At 44.9% G+C, this 19,279-nt stretch overlaps 1 protein-coding gene across 2 annotated transcripts in view; it reads right to left on the bottom strand.

Moving 5' to 3' along the window:
- Nucleotides 1–19,279, bottom strand: part of sema5a (sema domain, seven thrombospondin repeats (type 1 and type 1-like), transmembrane domain (TM) and short cytoplasmic domain, (semaphorin) 5A) — a 187,480-nt gene that overhangs the window by 12,930 nt on the left and 155,271 nt on the right. For both annotated transcript variants that reach the window (XM_083778497.1, XM_083778496.1), the window contains exons 16-17: nucleotides 16,052–16,277; nucleotides 722–931 (exon numbers count right to left, since the gene is read on the bottom strand). In XM_083778497.1, the coding sequence (XP_083634623.1) occupies nucleotides 722–931; nucleotides 16,052–16,277 (436 nt within the window). The remainder of the gene's footprint in view (nucleotides 1–721; nucleotides 932–16,051; nucleotides 16,278–19,279) is intronic.

Genomic DNA, 19,279 nt, shown 5'->3' with positions numbered 1-19,279 from the left:
TATTTCTAATTCAAAGTGCATCTTCAATGGAGCGAGGCGCAGATTTCCTATTCCCTGGTTAGCAATCACGCGTGAACTCCAGCTGAATGAATTAACGGGCTGTAAAAATAGTATCAATGTTTTCAAACTGCATGAAGATGAATGGCTGCTTTTAGTGTGAAGACAGAGCCTGACGTCAGGACTCTGGATTAATAATCACCTGAGACAAAGTCTCACTCGCACTGCTCAGTGCTCGGCACCCGTGCTAGATGCCACGTGTGCTTTTATATGAAACTAAGCAGTGGATTTCCATTTAGACAGCACATTACCTCCTTTGTCAGACAGAGTATTCATTTAATTAGAACGATTCCTCTCGCCGTCTCCCGCGGGCGGGGTGGAAAATGTACCGCCTCAGAGGTTTTCACAACAGGAAAAAGAAAGACCTCCCATAGCTGGAGCATAATTATGCAGTAATGTAATTACACACCACGACGCCATGGGGATTGATTCCCTAATTCCTTGGGGTAACTTTGGGTCCCTGTCATGGCCTTTATCTGGGGCTGATTCCTTTCATGTTGGTGATTAGTAGTCAGGAGTCTGTCAGGATGGCACAGAATCATTCAGTGGTCTTGGAATCATGCAAGGGACGCTCCTTGTGGAACGTGTGTGTGTGTGTGTGTGTGTGTGTGTGTGTGTATGCGTGTGCGAGAGTGCAAGAGTGCATGAGCATCATTTATCTCACCTGGGCAAGGGGTGATGTTACACTCCTGATACTCCTGTGCAGATCCCAGGCAGGTCTGACCTCCGTAGCGGGGTTCAGGGCTGCTGCAGGTCCTCTTGCGACTGCGGACGCCCCTGCTGCAGTCCCTGCTGCACTGAGACCAGGAACTCCACGACGACCAGCCGCCGTTCACTGTGTGGCCCGCCATCCTGCCCAGGCGGAGCACCTCGCCTGTGGGGTTAGAGCACATGCATATAGGGGCGTGTGAGGGTCTGGTTGGCACAATATTGTAAAAGTTTACAATATTACAATTGTAAACTTCACCGTCACATCAACGTCTGAGCCCTACATTCTTTGCACAGTGTACGCTACGCAGATTGCTAAGACCTTATACGTTCATTGCGCAGAGCCTTGGGAGCCCCGCCCACGTCCTTCCGCGCATTCTACCTCACATCTTCACACTCCGCTGATTCACGACTCCGACCACAACAATTCTTCTTCTTACGTGGCCACAAGTGAAACACAAACTCCAAACGAAAGTCACCGGCTCCGGTAAGAAGTCAGCGCTGCTACCTGCAAACAGTGTGACACTACTATGCTTTCCTATGACACGGCGAAGACCAGCACATCTTCACTAAACAGACACTTTATCCAACTCTTTCTTTTTCTCTCCGCTGTGTCGGACAGTCGGAGACTACTGACCTTCTTCAGGCCTGAAGAAGGTCAGTAGACCGAAAGCTTGCCAAAAAAAAACTGATTGTGCGCAGATCTGAGTGTGCGGAGCTTCCCTTTATTTTTCCTCAAGATTTGTCACTATCAAATGATGGATTTCAGAGAGTCATCACGAGAGCTTTGGCTTATCAAGACAACACCAGTTGACTGATCAGCGCTCTCTCATTTGGAATGTTGTTGAAGGGAGGACTCATAATGAAATATGAAACTGTAATTTCTATTAAAATGCAATTACTGCACACATTAATCAGTGCCTTTGAAACATGCATTGCAGAAACAGAGGGAGAGAATTAGAGAGAGGGAGAGACAGAGAGGGAGCTCATCTATTTGAGTGGGTGATAATCACCTGCAATGAAATTACAGTCAAACTCTAAACACTCCACCCATGACACTCTTCAAACATCCGTGCTATAGATTTTCTCAGATAACATTGCAGGTCTTTAGAATTCTCTGCTTTTATCCTATTCGCTGTCTTATTTTACTCTCTCTCTCTCTCTCTCTCTCTCTCTCTCTACAATATCTCATAACATGGTGGATTCGAACTTCCATGTTCACTGCCACCTATTTTCTGGAGGATCCTTATCCTTACAGTATATGGATACCATATAATGGATACCATACCAAGCAACAACGATCTCTGGATGACAACTAAACAACTCCCTGCAACAGAGGAAATTGGACAAAGAAGATAGAGATGAATCGGGCACACACTGCGCAAGCCAGTATCAAACACCACCAGACAGGCTCTGACTTGGAACCCTCAGGGGAAGAGAGACAGAGGCCGGCCCAAACACCACCAGACAGGCTCTGACTTGGAACCCTCAGGGAAAGAGAAACAGAGGCCAGCCCAAAAACAGCTGGCGGCGGGATCTCCAGGCACCGAGAGGCTGGGATGCACCTGGTCGCAGATGGAGACGAATGCCAGTGACCGAGAGCTCTGGTCGACGGCCTATAGCCCAGTAGGGGTGTCAGGCGTACGTAAGTAAGTACTGTAAGTATACCAAGTTTACCTACCTTTGCTACTACAGGGAAAACATGCACATGTACAGTACATATGTTATTCATTTTTTACTCTTTGTTTCTCTTTTTTGCACTGTTTATTCTATCGCACGGAACGTCCACACTATACATTTATTTCAATGCGTTCTCTTTTTCATCAGTTGCTTCTCCATCTTGGACTATCGATCTTACCCCTTTCATTTATTTTACTACTATCTGTCTGCCTTATACCTGTCTGCCTGTCTGCCTGTCTGCCTGCCTGCCTGCCTGCCTGCCTGCCTGCCTGCCTGCCTGCCTGCCTGCCTGCCTGCCTGCCTGTCTGCCTGTCTGCCTGCCTGACCATTGGCACCTTCCTGCCTGCATACTTCTTCCGCTCACGGTTCATCTTCTGTGCGGGTAATCATAATTCTCTTCACACCCCGTGACCGTGGCAGAGGGCTGCTTTGTATTCCCGCCAAGGGTCTCGGTGAGAGGACAGTGTTTACTCGCCACAGAGCCTTGACCTCTTCATAACTACAGCCAGCCCCCAGCTCCACCCTTCTCCGCCCCCCACCCCCACCCCAGCTCCTTATCAGGTTCTGAGCAGGCATGGAACAGACGCTCCCGCCTGCAGCGGTGACCTGTGTGGCTTTTTTTTATCAAACCTTCCTCAGCCCAGGAGATTACTCCTCTACCTCACTCCTAAGGCAATGAAGCTTGCATACATGCTACAACTAACTATGTGTTGTGATTCTGTGCACGCACGCACGCACACACACACACGCACACGCACAGGCGTTGCCCTGTATGCCCTTATATGATCCTTCAGTTACTTCACAGAAGTCGCCGTCTCGCTGGCACCAAAACAACCGGCGCGGTGACCTCCCTCTCAAATAGGCAGTGACTTGTTCTATCGATCTACCGAACTACGGCAGCCCAAGAGAATTAATACTCAACCCACCGAGCTGGGCAGAGTCCCAACTCCAGAAGGACACAAATACAAATACAAGGACACAACGCTGAACAGCAGCTCGCTGACTGCAAAACAACCGAGACGAAGCACTTCTTTTTGCACAGAAGCCTGTTTGGATGGTAGTAAAACAGTGTAAACGTTGGCTCAGGTGATAAGAAAGGGGCTTGTGTATAATGCCTGTCTGAGTGTGCCTCTGTGTGAGCGTGTTGGTTGATTTATACTTGGCTGCTCGTCATGTCGCACAAGGAAAATAGGCAATCTACAATCCGCAATTACGAACAAATCAGGCTTGTCTGGGGGCTTGCCTGTCTGGGGGCTTGCCTGTCTGTGTGTGTGTGTGTGTGTGTGTGTGTGTGTGTGTGTGTGTGTGTGTGTGTGTGTGTGTGTGTGTGTGTGTGTGTTTGTGTGTTTGTGTGTGTGGTTTGAGGTGTAAATATAGGAACAGGGCCTCATGCCTGGGGAAGCCACACAGACATGTAATGCTGTGCAATCCTTTGTAAGCAACTGAAAAGGCACTCAGAGGCAGTGGAGAAGAAAACACAAGGGGAATAAAGAGAGAGACATGGAGATAAAGAGAGGGGGAGGTGGAGGAAGACGGAGAGAAGCAAACAGGGAGAAGGAACTCTTTCACTCCATTACTTATTTGTAATGTTATGCACTTCAAGTGGTGTATTTTTTATTCATAGCATCGTATGGTTTTCTCTTGCAGTTCTCTAAGCAAAATGCAATAGAGTAAAGCGATACTTGGATTCAGAAATCAGGGAAAGTGGGTAGTAGTTTTCAGAAAATGTTGTGATGTTATACTTTCGGTATATTTTACCAAAGAAAGTAGTGCGTGTGTGACTGTATGTTCTTCCATCCGTCCGTGAGTGTATCCACAATTGTGCATGCGCATGACACACGCATATTATCCTACACTATATCTCTGCATAATATATAATCAGTCAAATTAATGGTTCTAGAATGAGTGGATTACACCACTGAGATATGGCAGTAGACAGTAAGGTGGAGGAGACCATGAACCAACCTGCTCATTGGGAGCAATTAGGTGTTCAGTGACTTACTTTAAGGACACTTCGACACAGTGACTTACTCAAGGACACTTCGACACCAACTCTGAGGGAGTGTGGGATCAAACTGGGACCCTTTAGTTTCCCAAGCGAAGCGGCCGCTCTACTCCCTGAGCCACTAAATAAAAGTGTTATTCTGCTTGCCCCTACACGCGCCAAAATGACGTGGGCACCGGAGATATAGTTTCCTGTATTTATATATTTTTAGCATGAATAATTACAGTTTGTGATCACGTGTTGATGCATTCCAAATGATCCTCCACCACTATAGGACGCTATATTGCAGCATTTCTTTTTCAGTGGTAGTTCCATATCGCCAAACACTGTAACAGAGCTACAAGGGATGTTGTCCAAACAGAGTAATACAATGAATGTTACAAAGAATGATTACATAAGTGGTTAAAAGTTAACCAGAGGGCAAATCGAGCATTGTTCTTTTTTATAACTTAAAATTTTATTGGTTTTCAAGACAAGACAGAGAAAACGAACTTACAATACATATAACACCACAGACGTACAAGAAATATATTGCATATTGTAGATCGTCTATTTTTGTTCTAACTTTGTTCCTCTGTTTTTGTTCCAGGCTCCCTCCACAAACCCAGTGTCTCCCAGCTCCACCCCTCCTTCCAGGATTCCCCTCATGCTCCTACCAAACAAAGTTTGCAATAAATTTCCTTTTGTTCACTCATTGTCTTGTCCCCGGCACATTTGGCTACTTAAAGGACAACTTTAGTTTTTTTCAACCAAGGTTCATGTTTTAGTTTGTTATTAGATAAAGTAAAAGATGAGTGTTAATCTTTTTTCATTTGCTGCTTTCTTTCGTTTTAGGGAATTTAGCTGTTTTTGACAGGGGGGCAGGGGCATTCGAGCATGGGGCTAAATATGTATTTTTTAACACAGTTTTATGGTGATTTATTTTTTTATGGAAATTACATCTGGCCACAGAAGATCACAGGATCTACTGAATGTGAAGGTAGCCTACTGGGGGAAGGATTATACTGTGTGTATAGGCTCAATATGTCAGTTTGTCACATTCAGTAGATCCTGTGATATTTTGTGGCCAGATGTAATTTCCTGGCGTTTATTAGGACTATAGTAAACGATAAAAGAATAAATCACCATAAAATTGTGTTAAAAATACATATTTAGCCCCATGCTCGAATGCCCCCGCCCCCCTGTCAAAAACTGCTAAAATCCCTAAAACGAAAGAAAGCAGCAAATGAAAGAAAATGAACACTCACCTTTTAGTTTCTCTAATAACAACCTAAAACATGAACCTTGGTTGAAAAAAACTAAAGTTGTACACTTTGAGCGTAACACTTTCAGCCTTGCAGTGCTTGTCGGCTGCTTACAGTGAGATAAGCAGCTCAGGAGACATGTTGCGGAACCTCGAGTCAACTGTGTGCTCACAGATGATCGCGTCTGCTAATCTTTCATTACAGAAGAATACGGATAGGAAGCTGAGAGAGACACAGACAAACAGTTTAAGAGGCAGTAAGACTAGTAGACTACATGGATATTCGCAAATGTGAGGCAGCTCACAAGATGGTGGGATCTTTAAAATAAGTCCCACATAACTCCATAAGACAGACAGACACAGACTGGGAAGAGTGGATAACAGAAAGAGAGTGAGAGAAAAAAAGCCTTGAAGAAAATGGCTTTGCATGGCTGCAATAGCTGTCATCTGACACAGGCATTTCTCAAAGCTATCCTGAGAGTCCTCAGCGGGGGGGGACTCATCTGTCGTCGATGGAGAGATGGGGGGGAGAAGAGGCCTGTCCTGTCCTGGCCTAGCCTTGCACCCAGACCAGTTGAAGTGAAGCACATCAGCGACACTGCTGCTTCTCAGGGAGGAAAATGAAGCCATCACTCACTGCGATGGATGAGCGGAAATACAAACTCTCCTCAGACAGACTCACAGGAGTGTCCTTAATCTTTCAGGCACTCTATATCTTCAGCGCACTGTTGCTTTCTCTCTTGACCTTGTTTGATGTAAAGTAGTAGTAAAGGTTGGATGCCTGAATTCAAAGCCTTTTTTCTGGGGGGAAGCCTTGACAGTACGTGGCAAGTGAATAAACTACTCCGTCGATCAAAATACACAGGCATCATTGAAACATGTCTTCATACAGTGGAGGCCATGTTGATACTGAGCAGTGTTAATTGTGTTGACTAAGACTAAGGATTTTTATAAGACTAAATAGGACTAAGACAGATGGTGTGTTATTCAAAAGACTAAATCTTAATCTTAAAAATTAACACTGATACTGATTCAAGCTGAAAGTTGTCAGCTTGAATCTCTGGTACAGTTGATCTCTGGTATATAAAGTATATAAAAAGGTGCCTCAACAGTTTCCACCAATATTGAACGCCATACTGCTTCAGGTTGAAAATCATACCTTGCTAAAGTGTGAATGTGATTGGGAAAGTGTGAGGATGAGGCATATTGCCTATACACAGACAATCTGATGAGTAGGTTATTGGTACCTATTTAGTCTTATAAAAATCGATCACTAAATGAGCATTGACTGTCCCCTCATATGCATCATGCACTCTGACTCTGGACTGTGATAACTTATTGGTTCTTTTCTTTTTTTGCACTTTAACCCATTCTGACCGGGCACCCATTTTGGTGTCAGCATCATGTTATGCTTTAGCTATTGAAAAATAGCAGATCTACAAGCTCGTATCGCGCCACCGAGTGGCGCGATACGAGCTTGTAGGTCTGCTATTTTTGAAAAATCGAAGAACGACTGACATTTTTTTAGAATCTGATCTCAGGTCAGAATTTGGTTAATCAGACCAGTGTGTGTCCGGCGGAAACCTCGTATGAATCTGATCTCAGGTCAGAATGGGTTAAATATCACCATGCACATTACTCTGTGTTGTATGTTATACATGTGTATGTTAGTGTTTTTATGTACTACGGTTATGTGGGAGCTCCCTAGAAATGTCGTTGTATGCTCAGTGTATGCTTTGTGTGCAATGACAAATAAAAGTCTATTCTATTCTATTCTATATTCTATTCTATTCTACTGTACCTGGCTTGTACCTACATTGGATAAAGGCGATATAGGCTATAGCGTCTTTATTCCGTTTGGTAAATGCAGACCATTTTATTAAAAAGAAAGATGGGAATTATTAAGATTACATGAATAATAACTGACTGCACGTAGAGAACGCTCTCTAAATCAATATGGATCTCGTGTAATGACCTCATCAGCATCATCAAAGCTTTTATTGCTGGTGTGAAACGAGACAGTATGTCACACAGAGCTCATTCTCAATGCCTGGCTTAGTCTTCAATTCATAAATTATCCCTTCTAATAAAGATAGATTGCAAAGTAAAGAATTAGATAATTATAGAGAACGGCCAGAGAGTGATGAGAGAGAGAGAATGTGAGAGAGACTAGATGAAAAATATATTATATTGTTTTTCTCCATTGAAAGGCAATGTGTTCTCCATATCTTCAACACACGGATGACACTATTGATACCAAGTCTCTGAATACAGTAAAAATCATTAACCCATTTAGGCCTGACGTCGAAATAAAAATAAAGGCTTCTGAAAGAATATATATTCAAAGATTTGTGCCACATTTTCACGATTTTTCAAAAATAGCAGACCCACAAGCTCGTAGCGCGCCACTCGGTGGCGCGTTATGAGCTTGAAAATCTGCTATTTTTCAATAGCTAAAGTATAACATAATGCTTAGTTAAAACACCAAAAGGGGTTCCCGCCCAGAATGGGTTTCACCGCTGGAAGAAACTGCAGTCACTCAATGTTAATATGTGTAGTCATGTGGCACCATTTATGTAATTGCACCCTATATGGCCAGACAAAATAATTAAGTCTGTGTGTTTGACTCATAGAGTTATAAAAGGATAGAGGGCGGACTGCCCCGCCCCCCTGCTGTTCATGTCAGTGGAAGTTGCTCAGTGGCGTTTCGAAGCACCCGGAGGAACGGATTCCGGATTTGCCAACCAAATTTGAAGTGCAAACGAGCGCTCAACGTTAAACCCCAGCGGCACAGGGTTTCCTCGCGTGCAAAATGCAGCGGCCAAGCGTTGAAGCCAAGTTCTTCAACGCATTATGGCCAGCCTTATTGGGGGCTTTGTTTGACTAGGGTTTGGACTGGATTGCTGAATTCCTACAATGCCCATAATGCTTTTGTGCACTTACCCTCCTTGTGGTGAGGGGGGAGGCTGCATGGAGGTGTGACTTTGTAGTCCAGGAAGGAAGTGAGACCACATTTTCATGACAGGGTTTTGGTCATGAACATGGTGTCATGACTAAGATATATATATATATATATATAAAAAACATATTACAAACACACAAACCCCAGGAAAGTGTGTGTCCTAAACATCATTAAAATAAGCTCTGATTTCAAAAGGGGTCGGCCATCGCTGAGGGCTCTCATCCTCCAGCTGTACACATGGTTGACAGGCAGCCACGAGGGAGACGGATGGGAGCGAAAGCAGGCTTATCAAGCTTTTCGAAACTTATACGTCAAAGGGAGAGCTCATCTCCAAATGTTTCCACAGCAGAGAATGGAAGCAGCTGTTACTTGTACAAGAGAATGGCAGCACAAGCGGAGGAGCCTGGCTACATGTGTGGTATAAACGAATCCGCGGAGCTGTAGGCAATCATAGGCAATCATAGCTGCACTTAATTTGAGCTACAGTATGTTTGCCTACAGGGCACCGCTCCGCGTATTCGTCTATCTATAGAATGTGTGTATATGGTTGAGGGACATGGTGAGGGCATAGAGTTATATATAAACTAGAGAGTGGACAGCCCCGCTCCCAGCTATTCATTTCAATGGAAGTCGCTCGGTGGCGTTTGAAGCACCCGGGAGTCTGCCGGAAGTACCTCTGTTGATTCAATATACAGTAATTGGTTGGGTCCTCTCATGGTACCTCTCTCTACATCACCAAACTTTGACGCACCTTTGGCCATGGCCCAGTTTCCAATGAAGGCAGCGTATAGTGTTTGAGGCTATGTCAGTGTGTGTAGACCGTGGTCAGATCAGGAGTACCTGACAGACTGATGACTACAGATGCCCTGGCCCTGTACCAGTGGGGACTGCAGCAACCCTGTCACTACACCTTTAAGGGCCCATTCACACTGAGTTTGTTTGATTGAAACTGTTCCCGAATACGATTGCCTGCTTCCCGGTGGCCATGATTCACATTGGCCCTGATTCTTCCGCACCCGAGTACCCTTCATTCAACTGAATTCAATGCTTTCACATTGCAGCATTCCGTATCTGAGTATACAGTACACTTCGGTCCCGAGACTATACCTCCATGTGGTGCCCGGGAATGGTTGGGTGATCCGCTCCTGGGAAGTGGAACGGTACGCAGCATTCACACTACCACAACATCTGCCAAGTGGTCCCGAGTGTGGGTCATCTCATGGTACCTCTACCTCTACGTCACTGAATGCCTGTCCACCTCCAGGAATGTCCCGGAGTAATGTCCCATGAAGTGGTCCCGAGTGACCATAGTGTGGATCTGCCCTAAAGCTCTCACACACAGACCTATCCTTCTGTTTAACCACAGAACCGTACTTCCCTATATATTCTTGGGCGATCATAAATAGCCAATCTACAATCTACATGAGGGAGATGGAAGGGATAGAATTGTAGATATTTGTAGATCGTCCTTTTTCTGTGAAGAGATTTGGTGTATGGAGGAAAAAACAAGGAGAACAAGTATAGAGCCCTGGGGAACCCCGGTCAACTAAGAATAGCATAGGGTTTAAGTGTTTAAATGGATCTTACAGCGTCTTACAACGCTCAGCATGAGGGGTGCTTGGTCTATGTGAAAGATTTACTACACTGATACAGTACGATCTCCTTTGTGACCGCGCACTCACACACACGCACGCACACGCACACGCACACACACACACACACACACACACACACACACACACACACACACACACACACACACACACACACACACACACACACACACACACACACACACACACACTTTTTATTACCCACCTCCCTGAAAAGCCTATAGTCTGTGTGTGTGGAGCAGTAATCGATAGCAAGTCGCCCGGTGTGGACAGTATCTCATTATTGGGTGACACTTCATTCCTTTCAGGTGCTCATCATGTCGGGATCTGCCGGTCTTTTGCCCCTGCCGGGGACATCAATACACCCCTTCAGAGTGGCGGTAATTATCCTGCGATGGCCCCTTGGTTTTGATATAAGTGAACTTCTATACCGGGGGGGAATAAAAAAACTTCAGTGCACTGCGCCTACACATGTTGCGACCTTCGGTCGCAACATGTGTAGGCGCAGTGCAAGGAATAAATGCATTCGCCATGTATCCGAAGGAAGTCTGATCCAATCACTTTTAGATTTCTCCAGTTTAATCCTGAGTTTAAGTTTTGTTGTGTTCAAGATCTGATTTTAGGCATGTTTAAGCCTCCAGGAAAATCCGTGTTGAGGTTCTTAATCCACTGTTTTTCATTAAAACGTCTTTGTCCTACTGTCCAGTTGGGATTGTGTTGAAGTCCAGTGCATTTTAGAGCTTCAATGCCGTGAGCCATGAAATGTTGCACAAATCTTGTGGTTGTCTTTTTTGCATTGTTAATATTGTATCTGTGTTGTCCCAGCCTTGTAGCTATTGTTTTACCCGTTTCTCCGACATATTGTAAACCACATTTTTCACATGTGATTAAATAAATGCAGTTGCTGGTTCTGGCTGTTATTTGTTGTTTAATCTCCAACACGCGTTTTGTAGTTCTACTTTTGACTAATTGTTTGGGTTTGAAGTATTCTGGTCCCTGGCGTGCTGGTGTGTTGATTTCTTTTAGCTTGCTGTGTACTAGATAATCTTTAAGGTTTTTGTTTTTTCTGTAGGCCGATATAATTTTATAATCTTTTAGAAGATCATCCGTTCGGTTCTCAAAATTCCTTTTTATTCTGTTGTTAGCTAGTGTGCTCTGTGTTGAATAACTGGTTATCAAGGCCAATTTAGGGCCTGGATCCCGCACTCGTATTTCTAAGAAGGTATTTTGAGCTTTCCGGAGGAATGTCCTAGTGTATCCTCTTAGTCTGAGAGCATTAAATAGAGTTTTACAAGCTATTTTGAAATCACTTCTTTGCGTGCAAATCCTATGGAATCTTAGTAGTTGTGATTTGACTATCCCTGTGTAGGAGTGTGTCGGGTGGAATGACGTTTTGTGTAATAGGGCGTGAGTGTCTGTTTCTTTAAAGAATACTTTTAAGTCTAGTTTCCCATTTGTGTTAAAGTTTGGGCCCTTGAAGATTGTTACATCAAGAAAGTCAATCCTTTCTGTGTGTGTCACATATTTTATCGTTATGGATCTATGATGGCTATTTAAAACATCAATAAATTCCTGGAATTCTTCTTTGCTATGTTCCCATATTCCAAATATATCATCCAAGAACCTATAGTAATGTGTCGGGGGGGGACAGAGGCACGGACAGTGCTCAAACCAAAAGCTCATAGACATGCACGGGTAAATGCACAGAATCGCAGGAACCGAGCCATAAACAACACATGCACACGCACGCACGCACGCCAGCCTCACCCCTTTCATTCACACCAGTGCTCTCTAGATGGATGAAGAGTGTGATAATGGTTGAAATGAAGAAGAGCATCATTGGAGACCATCCTCTACTCTGACAGTTGTGAATTAAAGCTCCTTGTGGTGCTGAATCACACAGAGGAGCCGTGGTGAACGGAATACATGAGGCATGGAGGGAACAGTAAAGAGGGAAAATGCACCTTCCTACGCACGCACGCAAGCACGCACGCACGTACACACACACACTTACACCCACACGCACACACCGGTCTTGTTCTCGTTTAAGGATGTTTTTAGGGCATGGAAAATGTTTCACGTCATCTAACAGAGTTTCATCATTGAGAAGGAATTTCTTTGAACTTTTGAAAAACACAAGACATAGTTATGAATGGCATACAGAGTGTGAATTCACTATTACTCAAGTGTCTGCTACAGCGTATAGCTTTTGGTAACGCTTTGACGCAATGTATACAAATGAAACAGTGCGATGCAGGGACGCAAATTATTAACTGGGATAATAATGTGAATAGGTATATGTACTGTAAGTGGGTCACAATCCTTACTATATACATTCGCCTAACGACCGCCACGTTCCGTTCCGGTTCAGACACTACAGTATCTTTCCCCATAGATTCGCATGTTACTACAGTAGCACACTCACAACTGCTCTGGAAAAGCCAGTCAGTTCGCTTGGGAGTCAGTTCGCTTTCACATTTCTACCCACACACATGACACACCGGCCGGACCCTATTGCATTCCTTTTGTGTTGTCCTCCGTAATTGTAGAACTTCGCCTGCTTGCAAACATTTCCTTCACTTCATCTCCGCCAAAACAACCCACACCCCCTGCTAAAGCCTCCGCCTGCCAGCCTTTGATTGATGCTATGCCGTTTGCGATTCGATCTGCTCTGTTAACTTCCATTAATTGCTCTGCAAAAATGTCGGAAATTATGACAATCACATATGGTATTATTTAAAGGCAATCAAAGCATAGAGCATGAATGTCGGGTGTATGGTGTATGAGGGCGGCCTTCACGTTCGTGTGCAACCTCTTCCAGAAAGACAGACTAGAAACTCTGCTGGACACACAAAACAAACTGCTGGACATTGATGTTGTAGGTTAATTTAAAGTTCTCTGTACCTTCTGTGTATCAAATATAACTTTATTCCAAGCAATGTTGCTCTTCCATGGGCAGAGAGGGTATAGAGACAAGATTGCACTGGGGATAATGGCTTCTCTTTAAAGGCTTGGTTACAATCTGGCACGGTGATTGGTTTTATTATTGTACAGTAAATCCCAAAGTGTTGTTGTTTTATCTTCATCACCAATACATGAGCCACGGGTCCATAGCAAATGAATGTTGACTAGTCTGACACTGTATGCTTTCCAATGTATTGTACAGTACTAGGCCTACCTATTATCGCTGATGGTTGAGCAGTTCACACTTAATTACATACTATTGTCTATTTTCCCTCAGTCTGCTTGTGTCTACGATGTGCGGCCCTCTCTACTACAACACCATTTTTGAGAGGCCCTATAGCCCCTCCTATATCCAGCTTTTAGGGTATGTTCACAAACTTTATCCTACACAAACATTAAATTGAGAATTTTAAGTCATAGTGTTTGAGACAGGTAATTACCCCCTTGACAATAATGAAAGGCAGAAAATACTGTAATATGTAAAATATACGCTAATATTACAGTAAAATAAACGGAAAAGTAAAACCCAAACTACTACCCGTCTGCATTTGCACCCTATCCTCACCCTATTCTGTTGTGCATCAATCACACTCATTACTCACACCACCACCTTCCTTGCTCACTACAATTAGCAGTGCAACATCGCAAGGGTGACAACGTCGCAACTCGCAAGGGAGCCTACGACCCGTGACGCTAGTACGATACAATGGCAAATTGTTATTGGTTATGGCTGTTGGTTATAAGCCTGGCTAATAAGCCAGACTCAAATCACACGGCAGGCAATTTGTTTTTGCCAACGGCTGATTCGGTCTGGTTTATTAACCAGGCTAGTTGGTTATGGCTGTTGGTTATGGCTGTTGCCTCAAAATGGAAAGACATGCGCGTCTTACTTGTATTGAACACTGGTCTTGTGCAGATCATATGCTGCTAGCTGCCTTCTCTTGAATTCTGCTTTGCATGTCACAACAAAGTCTGACACTTGGTTAGAATGACTGCCGGATCGCCCATCCAATTAACACTCCTGCTAATCTTAGGATACTGTTGACAGCCTCTAATGAAACACACTTTCTGTTACCTCAATCGCGCTAATCAGAACCGTGACAGATCTATTCACACCCAAGCCTTTGTTCACTAATGTGAATGAAGTGTGGACGTCTTTCCTGCAGGTCTAAATATGAGGTTCTTTTTGGTGTTTTGCCAATCCTCATATAAAACACCCCAGAGGCGCTTGAGCATACACCTCAAAGTGTATGCAAGAACAAACTATACAAATGACGCAAGCTATAAATTGGGTTTAAAGATAGATAGGGGGGGGATGGGGGTGTAAAGAGAGAGAGGGGGGCCGGGGGCCAGAGAGGGAAGAAAAACAGATAAAGAGATTAATAAACTGAAATAATGAGGGAGACAAGGAACAGGTTTGAGACAGTTGTGGAAGCTAGGTGCTGATTACAGTGATTAGCCCAGTGAGTGTGATACGTTTCAACAGCATGCATTCCAACTGCCACTGCAGCTTAGCCAGGCGCTAATGCCAATGCTTTAAAAAGCATCTTGCTTTCCCTCGGGGTACGCGAACAACTACATAAACAAACTTTAACAGCTAAATCAGTGTCGAAAGCCACTTCATTGCGGCACTTCCCCATTCCCCCTCCTCCTTGCATCTTCCGTCTAATATGGAGCCTCCCACTTGACGACATATAATAACCAACTTGTCAATTAGCAACCTGTTTGTACAAGCAGTTTACTGCCTCGAAAGCACTGGGGGTGCGGATAACTGAGACAGTGTGGTACACCGAAGTCTAGAGGCGATGACTAGGGAGCCTGATAAAGATGACAAGTGTGTGTGTGTGTGTGTGTGTGTGTGTGTGTGTGTGTGTGTGTGGGTGGGTGTGTGGGTGTGTGGGTGACAGTGTGTCTAAGAGAGCAAGGCAGATAAAGACTCAGGCGAAGTGTGTGCAAGGCTGCTGCAAGGACTGCGTATTTGTCCACAGGATAAGTATTATGTCATTGTGTGTGTGTGTGTGTGTGTGTGTGTGTGTGTGTGTGTGTGTGTGTGTGCGCGTGGTGTGCGGGTGTGTGTATGTTTATTGAATGTGAGGAAGTGCTAAAGTTAGCTGTGTCTGTGGAGCGGCTCAATTCTTTTTTTTCCCACTCCCAATTTAGTCGTTATGCCAATTCTCAATTTCCCCACGTAGTCCCACTCCCTCCCTGTCACTACCAACCGCCACTGGTTGGTCTTGGGGCAGGGTGTAGACAACCACATGTCTCCTCTGATGCATATGGAGTCGCCAGACACTTCTTTCAACTTGACAGCGAGGGGTTTCAGTGGGAGGACACACAAGAAAGAAGAAAACAATATTCTTTCCAGAATAGTGTCTTTCTTTTCACTCCTGAAAAGTCTCCTGAAAAGTCAACCCTCCGTGGAGGACTTGAACCCCATTCTCTACGATGGTGGATGGAAACTTTACGCCGCCGCCCTGGACTGCCTATGACTCAGTTCATTGACACACAATACGTTTTAATCCACCGACAGAAGACCATGCAGGCAAGGAAAAGAAAAACAGCTGATTCCAGAGAGAGAGAGGGAGAGAAAGAAAAAAGAAAAAAGAGAATGAAATGAAAAATAATAAATAAAAATATAAAGAAACAAGAATCACACAAACAGAGCTACATCTGATGATAGTCTTATCATCACAACATAACAACATCAGAACAACAGTGAACATAGATGGATTGAGCCCAACAGCCACCCGGTGGAATGCGTTGAGACAAGAGACAGAGAGAAGGAGACAGGAGCCATCTGTCCGTGCCACAGCACTCACCATCAGTAGAGCAGCCGGTGGATCCGTCGCTGGAGCAGTAACGCATCTCGATGCGCTGCCTGCCCACCTCCAGCAGGTTGGGGTCCGGCACGCGGGCCTTGCACGTGTAGCGGAAGCGTTGCTCATAGTGGCCGCCGTTGTCCGAGATGTTGACGGGGGTCCACGGTGTCCAGGGCGTGGTCTTCTTCAGGTCCGGGCAGGGCAGCGTGTTGCAGGACTGGTACTCCTGTAGATGCAAGGACCACATGCAAAACTACGGTCATTTGACTGCACGTGTGGATCATGCACTTCAAGGTGTCTCTTTCACAACGTGACCTTGCAAGCAGCTGGTTTTACTTGTATAATAATACTTATGGCCATGATAAATTACGAAAAAATCAAGTCTGGCATATTCCCAATTCCCATAGCTAGACCATGACTGAAACCATTTTTATTTGATGAGAAAACACATATTCAGTCTCCAGCACGTACCCCATTTCTGTCTGGTTGGCGCTCCTACAAGTACTAGTCCCACGCCTGTCATGGCATCTCTATCCTCTCCTCCTCTCTCACTTGACCTGTTTTCCTTGCCTGACACGATCTACCATTTTGCTGTCATACACCGAATAGGATATATTCCCATTAGGCCACTTTCTGAACGTGGCAAGAGGCAAGCAAGTCAGGCAGAAAAGGTCAATGCTCAAGTTTAATTTATAACCAAGGGTGAAGGAGGGAGGAATGGAGGGATGAAGAGAGCACAAGAGGAAGGGAGGAAGGAGGAAAGGAAGGAAGGGAGGAAGACAGCACAGGAGACAGTGAAAATGACGAGATGTAGTAGGTGCAGGGCAGGGAAAGAGACTTGCACGCCTTTGCGCCCAGCTTAACATAGACTGTTGCCTATCACAATTTTCAAATGCTTCCATCATAAGTCTGGAGCAACGGAAGCTCTATCATGAGTAAGCGATAAAGTGGAAGTGGAGCCTCCTCCACACTTCCGTTTAGTCTTAACAGTCGCGCATAAATTATCCTAATATGAATAGAAATCATCTCAGCATATATAGCTTGTTGCTTAGCAGAAATGAAAAAATATATAATTTAAAGATATTTTAAAATGTATTTTCGGGAACGGAAAAGGCAGCTTCCGGATTTCGGGAGGTGTAGTTCCAGACTCTATATAGCACATAGAACTCTATTCAGAGCCTGTGGAATAGTTGTCTGGCTACGCAAGACTAGGCTTAACCAACCTTGTCGAACCACAAATAGCGAAAATAGCCAACCAACATGGTCACAACACATCACGTTATTGTACCTTTATTTAAAATAAAATAAAAACACTGGTTATTTTTGGCAAGCAACCACTGTCTAATAACACTGGAGTCCTTAGGTGGGGTGTATGGTGCTGTAGTGTATAGCATCATTTGTGTGTGTGTGTGTGTGTGTGTGTGTGTGTGTGTGCGTGCGTGCGCCGCACGTACATGTGTGTGTGTGCGTGCATGTGTGTGTATGCCCCATTGCCCCAGGCGCCACCGTTCTGATAAGCACATTTCATTTTGAATTTGAAGGGTCATAATGTTGGCTATAGAGGAAGCCGTACGCTTTACCTCTGCTCGCCGTTTGAACCAGCAGTCTTATTATCGTAGCACGAGGCCATAATTTACGCTCGCACACGCACGCACGCACGCACGCACGCACGCACGCACGCACGCACCACACACACACACACACACGCAAGCACGCACCACACACACACACACACACACACACACACACACACACACACACACACACACACACACACTATTGTGATGATACACCAAGAGATGTGAGATATATAACAGGAGGGTAATGGCTCGTTTGGCTCCATTTCTGCCAAAGATAAATAAATAAGGAGGTGGGTTGCAGCGGCGGTACGTCTGGAGTTAAATGACACTGTTATTCACCCGGGGGGGAAGGTGAGATGGCTGCCATTCATCTCGCCACTTGTTTATTTATGCTGAATAGGTGCTGAGTGACTGCCAGACCTTGACAAAATAAGATAAGACTTCCCGCCGTGCATCCATCAGCCTGTCACACGGAACTGGGCTGCCAGGTCAGGTCAGCCGAGGCAGCGGCGAGCATCCAAATTATGTACCACTCTATTTTTCACCATTGTAGTTTAGATAGATAACGGAGAGCCGTTATCTATCTTCATATTTCTCTATTTCCTTCACTCTTATCTTGCTAACTGTATAACTCCCCCCGTGACACATCTCTCTCTCTCTCTCTCTCTCTCTCTCTCTCTCTCTCTCTGCCTTCCTTTAAATCTCTTAATTGCTTCCTCTCTTCCTCGCTCTCAGTCTCTTTCTCCCTCCTATATTCTCAATCTGATTTCTCACTATTTCATTCAGCTTCATCTTTCTCCCCACAACTCACTCTCTCTCTCTCTCTCTCTCTCTCTCTCTCTCTTTCTCTCTCTCTCTCTCTCCAAATCTCAGTATATCCTCTTTCTTTTGTCTCTCCAGTCTACAGTATATATCCTTCCTCCATCTCTCCACTGTATCACATGCCTTTCTCCCCGTCTTCCATTTCACGCCTCCCCCACCTCGGGGGTGCCAAGGTTAAAAACACTGGGAGGATTCAGATTGTGTTACAGAATATGATGAATGAGAGTGTCATGTCCGCTTGCTGTTCCGGCCTCACTCGGTCTAGCTTGGTAATCATCACCGCACATTAATATTTAACACTGCCGAGCATCAGGGCGGGCCCCCAGTCAGTGATAATCAGCCAATAAAAAGAAAGCGAAGCGGCTCAGCCAGTCGTCGCTTGCGGTCATGAAAAGCAACCCAAAACGACGGCCACCCTGCCTGGGTGTGAAGCGGGAAAACAATCAGGGTGGGGTTTGTTTGCCCTGGGAGTTGTTGATGGTGGCCAAACATGATGAATATTTAACGAGAGCTGTCTAGTAAGTCTGCATGGCTGCGCTTGACGGTCTCTGAGGATTATCTTCCGCGCAGAGGCCTAAAGAGATAATTGCCTGGTTTCAAGGCTAAACCTCGCTCATGGGTCTGCAGTGCAGCATGCTAACCCACATGCAGTCGTGCACCCTGCTATCACAACGGTACAAATCAACATCACGCAAGCTGACTGCATGTCGATTTGCAAATGCCTAATGAGGTTTTCACATTGATTGAGTGGACTTCTAATCTCTCCTATAGGCACTCTCACTTTATATAGCTTGAAATGAAGAAAATGCCAGCACTTTCTTGTATG

Source organism: Protomyctophum parallelum, assembly GCF_964188405.1.
Source record: "Protomyctophum parallelum genome assembly, chromosome: 12".
Taxonomy (NCBI): domain Eukaryota; kingdom Metazoa; phylum Chordata; class Actinopteri; order Myctophiformes; family Myctophidae; genus Protomyctophum; species Protomyctophum parallelum.
This window is presented reverse-complemented; position numbering and strand designations above follow the sequence as displayed.